Genomic DNA, 7,201 nt, shown 5'->3' on the forward strand with positions numbered 1-7,201 from the left:
AATATAAATATATAATATATTTATAAACATTTTTATGAATATAAAATAGTGTGATCTTGACTCCATATGCTTTAAAATTATTAAAAAAAAGAGTATTTTTGTGTGCAGTTTTTTTTAATTTACTGCTGTGTTTCTGTATGTATTTCATGTTCAGTCATGCATGTATCCAAATTAAATCTGATGAGTATGTCTGTGTTGAATGTGTGTATATTTTATTTTCTGAACGGACAGAAACATAACTCATGTCTTCTGTATTTACAAGCATTAAATGACTCCAGTAATCCGTTATTAAATCATGCCACACCCACAATCCTGTTTGAGAAATAAATCGGCTACCAAAGAAAGAGTTCAAAAGCAGTTTTATTTCATGTTGAGATGTTTGGTGATCAGCTCATGATGAGATGTGTTTCAGCTGTCGGAGACGCTCGCCGGCACCGCTTCAGAGACACTCCTCTGATAGGCACAGAGCTGCAGGACGCCTGAAATACAAGGTACACAAAAAACATTCTTGTTTTTGTATTTTTACGAATATTTATTATATTTTATATTTAAAAAATATTTTTTATTTATGAAAAAAGGATGGAACATTTGAGAAATTTTAAAAATTTACAAAGGTGTATATATATTCTCACACACACACACACACACACACGTGTCTGTGTAATGTATGTGAATATATGTATTTACATACAAAATTTTTCATACCCCTGACTTAAAGTTACTTTTATTCAATGTATGACATGCCACTTTTTGTTCAAATATAAATAAAAGATGAGAAAAATTTTTTTTTTCCCCACAATGATGCCTCTTGTACATCGTATTATTATCATTTGGAAGTAGCCAGTGTCATTTCCGGTCAAAAAAGTCCAAAATTGTGCTTGACTGTATGTATGTATATGCATATATGTGTGTCTGTGTGACTGTATGAGTGTATGTGTGTTGTGTGTGTGTGTGTATACATATACACGCATACATACAAACATTCACACATACTCTCATAAATATATAAACACTCATATAAACACTCACACATGTAAACACTCATACTTACACTCATATATATATATATATATATATATAAACACTCATACATACAAACACTCATACATATAAACACTCATACATATAAACACAAATACATACACTAAGACATAAACACTCATACAAAGACTCACACATACAAACACTCACACATACAAACACTCACACAAACAAACACTCACACATACAAACACTCACACATACAAACACTCACACATACAAACACTCACACACACATACAAACACTCACACATACAAACAAACACTCACACATACAAACACTCACACATACAAACACCCACACATACAAACAAACACTCACACATACAAACAAACACTCACACATACAAACAAACACTCACACATACAAACAAACACTCACACATACAAACAAACACTCACACATACAAACAAACACTCACACATACAAACACTCACACAAACAAACACTCACACATACAAACACTCACACAAACAAACACTCACACATACAAACAAACACTCACACATACAAACAAACACTCACACATACAAACAAACACTCACACAAACAAACACTCACACATACAAACAAACACTCACACATACAAACAAACACTCACACATACAAACAAACACTCACACATACAAACACTCACACAAACAAACAAACACTCACACATACAAACAAACACTCACACATACAAACAAACACTCACACATACAAACAAACACTCACACAAACAAACACTCACACATACAAACAAACACTCACACATACAAACAAACACTCACACATACAAACACTCACACATACAAACACTCACACATACAAACACTCACACATACAAACACTCACACATACAAACACTCACACATACAAACAAACACTCACACATACAAACAAACACTCATACATACAAACACTCACACATACAAACACTCACACATACAAACAAACACTCATACATACAAACACTCACACATACAAACACTCACACATACAAACAAACACTCACACATACAAACACTCACACATACAAACACCCACACATACAAACAAACACTCACACATACAAACAAACACTCACACATACAAACACCCACACATACAAACACCCACACATACAAACAAACACACATACAAACAAACACTCACACATACAAACAAACACTCATACATACAAACACTCACACATACAAACAAACACTCACACATACATACAAACACTCACACATACAAACACTCACACATACAAACACTCACACATACAAACACTCACACATACAAACACTCACACATACAAACAAACACTCACACATACAAACACTCACACATACAAACACTCACACATACAAACACCCACACATACAAACAAACACTCACACATACAAACAAACACTCACACATACAAACACCCACACATACAAACAAACACTCACACATACAAACAAACACTCACACATACAAACAAACACTCACACATACAAACACTCACACATACAAACACTCACACATACAAACACCCACACATACAAACAAACACTCACACATACAAACAAACACTCACACATACAAACACTCACACATACAAACAAACACTCACACATACAAACACCCACACATACAAACAAACACATACAAACAAACACTCACACATACAAACACCCACACATACAAACAAACACCCACACATACAAACAAACACTCACACATACAAACAAACACTCACACATACAAACACTCACACAAACAAACACTCACACATACAAACACTCACACATACAAACACTCACACATACAAACACTCACACATACAAACACCCACACATACAAACACTCACACATACAAACACCCACACATACAAACAAACACTCACACATACAAACACTCACACATACAAACACTCACACATACAAACACCCACACATACAAACACTCACACATACAAACACCCACACATACAAACAAACACTCACACATACAAACAAACACTCACACATACAAACACTCACACATACAAACACTCACACATACAAACACTCACACATACAAACACTCACACATACAAACACTCACACATACAAACACCCACACATACAAACACCCACACATACAAACACTCACACATACAAACACTCACACATACAAACACTCACACATACAAACACTCACACATACAAACACCCACACATACAAACAAACACTCACACATACAAACACCCACACATACAAACAAACACATACAAACAAACACTCACACATACAAACACCCACACATACAAACAAACACCCACACATACAAACAAACACTCACACATACAAACACTCACACATACAAACACTCACACATACAAACACTCACACATACAAACACTCACACATACAAACACCCACACATACAAACACTCACACATACAAACACCCACACATACAAACAAACACTCACACATACAAACACTCACACATACAAACACTCACACATACAAACACTCACACATACAAACACTCACACATACAAACACCCACACATACAAACAAACACTCACACATACAAACAAACACTCACACATACAAACACTCACACATACAAACACTCACACATACAAACACTCACACATACAAACACTCACACATACAAACACCCACACATACAAACACCCACACATACAAACACTCACACATACAAACACTCACACATACAAACACTCACACATACAAACACTCACACATACAAACACCCACACATACAAACACCCACACATACAAACACTCACACATACAAACACTCACACATACAAACACCCACACATACAAACACCCACACATACAAACACTCACACATACAAACACCCACACATACAAACACCCACACATACAAACACTCACACATACAAACACTCACACATACAAACACTCACACATACAAACACTCACACATACAAACACTCACACATACAAACACTCACACATACAAACACTCACACATACAAACACCCACACATACAAACACCCACACATACAAACAAACACTCACACATACAAACACCCACACATACAAACAAACACTCACACATACAAACACCCACACATACAAACAAACACTCACACATACAAACACTCACACATACAAACACTCACACATACAAACACTCACACATACAAACACTCACACATACAAACACCCACACATACAAACACCCACACATACAAACACTCACACATACAAACACTCACACATACAAACACTCACACATACAAACACTCACACATACAAACACCCACACATACAAACAAACACCCACACATACAAACAAACACCCACACATACAAACAAACACTCACACATACAAACACTCACACATACAAACACTCACACATACAAACACTCACACATACAAACACTCACACATACAAACACCCACACATACAAACAAACACTCACACATACAAACACCCACACACACATACAAACACTCACACATACAAACACTCACACATACAAACACTCACACATACAAACACTCACACATACAAACACTCACACATACAAACACTCACACATACAAACACCCACACATACAAACACTCACACATACAAACACCCACACATACAAACACTCACACATACAAACACTCACACATACAAACACTCACACATACAAACACTCACACATACAAACACTCACACATACAAACACTCACACATACAAACACTCACACATACAAACACTCACACATACAAACACCCACACATACAAACACTCACACATACAAACACTCACACATACAAACACCCACACATACAAACACCCACACATACAAACACTCACACATACAAACACTCACACATACAAACACTCACACATACAAACACCCACACATACAAACAAACACTCACACATACAAACAAACACTCACACATACAAACACTCACACATACAAACAAACACTCACACATACAAACAAACACCCACACATACAAACAAACACCCACACATACAAACACTCACACATACAAACACTCACACATACAAACACTCACACATACAAACACTCACACATACAAACACCCACACATACAAACAAACACCCACACATACAAACAAACACCCACACATACAAACAAACACCCACACATACAAACACTCACACATACAAACACCCACACATACAAACACTCACACATACAAACACCCACACATACAAACAAACACTCACACATACAAACACTCACACATACAAACACTCACACATACAAACAAACACTCACACATACAAACACTCACACAAACAAACACTCACACATACAAACACTCAGACATACAAACAAACACCCACACATACAAACAAACACTCACACATACAAACACTACATACAAACAAACACTCACACATACAAACAAACACTCACACATACAAACACTCACACATACAAACACTCACACATACAAACACTCACACATACAAACACCCACACATACAAACAAACACTCACACATACAAACACTAACATATACAAACACCCACACATACAAACAAACACTCACACATACAACAAACACTCACACAAACAAACACTCACACATACAAACACTCACACATACAAACACTCACACACACAAACAAACACCCACACATACAAACAAACACTCACACATACATACAAACACTCACACATACAAACACTCACACATACAAACACTCACACATACAAACACTCACACATACAAACAAACACACACACAAACAAACACCCACACATACAAACAAACACACACACACAAACAAACACTCACACATACAAACAAACACTCACACATACACAACAAACAAACACTCACACATACAAACAAACACTCACACATACACACAAACACTCACACATACAAACAAACACACACACATACAAACACTCACACATACAAACACCCACACATACAAACAAACACCCACACCAACAAACACTCACACATACAAACACCCACACATACAAACAAACACTCACACAACAAACAAACACCCACACATACAAACAAACACTCACACATACAAACAAACAAACACTCACACATACAAACAAACACTCACACATACACAAAACACACACACATACAAAACAAACACACACACATACAAACAACACACACATACAAACAAACACTCACACATACAAACAAACACTCACACATACAAACACTCACACATACAAACAAACACTCACACATACACATACAAACACTCACACATACAAACACCCACACATACAAACACCCACACATACAAACACCCACACATACAAACAAACACTCACACATACAAACAAACACTCACACATACAAACACTCACACATAAAAACACCCACACATACAAACACCCACACATACAAACAACCACACATACAAACACTCACACATACAAACACTCACACATACAAACAAACACTCACACATACAAACAAACACTCACACATACAAACACTCACACATACAAACACCCACACATACAAACACCCACACATACAAACAAACACTCACACATACAAACAAACACTCACACATACAAACACCACACATACAAACACCCACACATACAAACACCCACACATACAAACAACAACACACATACAAACACTCACACATACAAACACCCACACAACAAACACTCACACATACAAACAACCACACACATACAAACAACCACACATAAAAACACCCACACATACAAACACTCACACATACAAACACCCACACATACAAACACTCACACATACAAACACCCACACATAAAAACACCCACACATACAAACACCCACACATACAAACACTCACTCATACAAACACTCACACATACAAACACCCACACATACAAACACCCACACATACAAACACCCACACATACAAACACTCACACATACAAACACTCACACAAACAAACACTCACACATACAAACAAACACTCACACATACAAACACCCACACATACAAACACTCACACATACAAACAAACACTCACACATACAAACAAACACTCACACATGCAAACACTCACACATACAAACACCCACACATACAAACAAACACTCACACAAACAAACACTCACACATACAAACAAACACTCACACATACAAACACCCACACATACAACACTCACACATACAAACAAACACTCACACAT

General features: G+C 36.7%; 1 protein-coding gene across 2 annotated transcripts in view; it reads right to left on the reverse strand.

Moving 5' to 3' along the window:
• Positions 1-342: 342 nt before the first annotated feature.
• The window catches only part of lim2.2 (lens intrinsic membrane protein 2.2), a 19,013-nt gene continuing 12,154 nt past the window's right edge, over positions 343-7,201 (reverse strand). For both annotated transcript variants that reach the window (XM_073844709.1, XM_073844710.1), the window contains exon 5: positions 343-479. In XM_073844709.1, coding sequence (XP_073700810.1) covers positions 409-479 — 71 coding nt within the window. In that variant the 3' untranslated portion in view covers positions 343-408. The remainder of the gene's footprint in view (positions 480-7,201) is intronic.

This window comes from Garra rufa, chromosome 7 (genome assembly GCF_049309525.1).
Source record: "Garra rufa chromosome 7, GarRuf1.0, whole genome shotgun sequence".
NCBI lineage: Eukaryota > Metazoa > Chordata > Actinopteri > Cypriniformes > Cyprinidae > Garra > Garra rufa.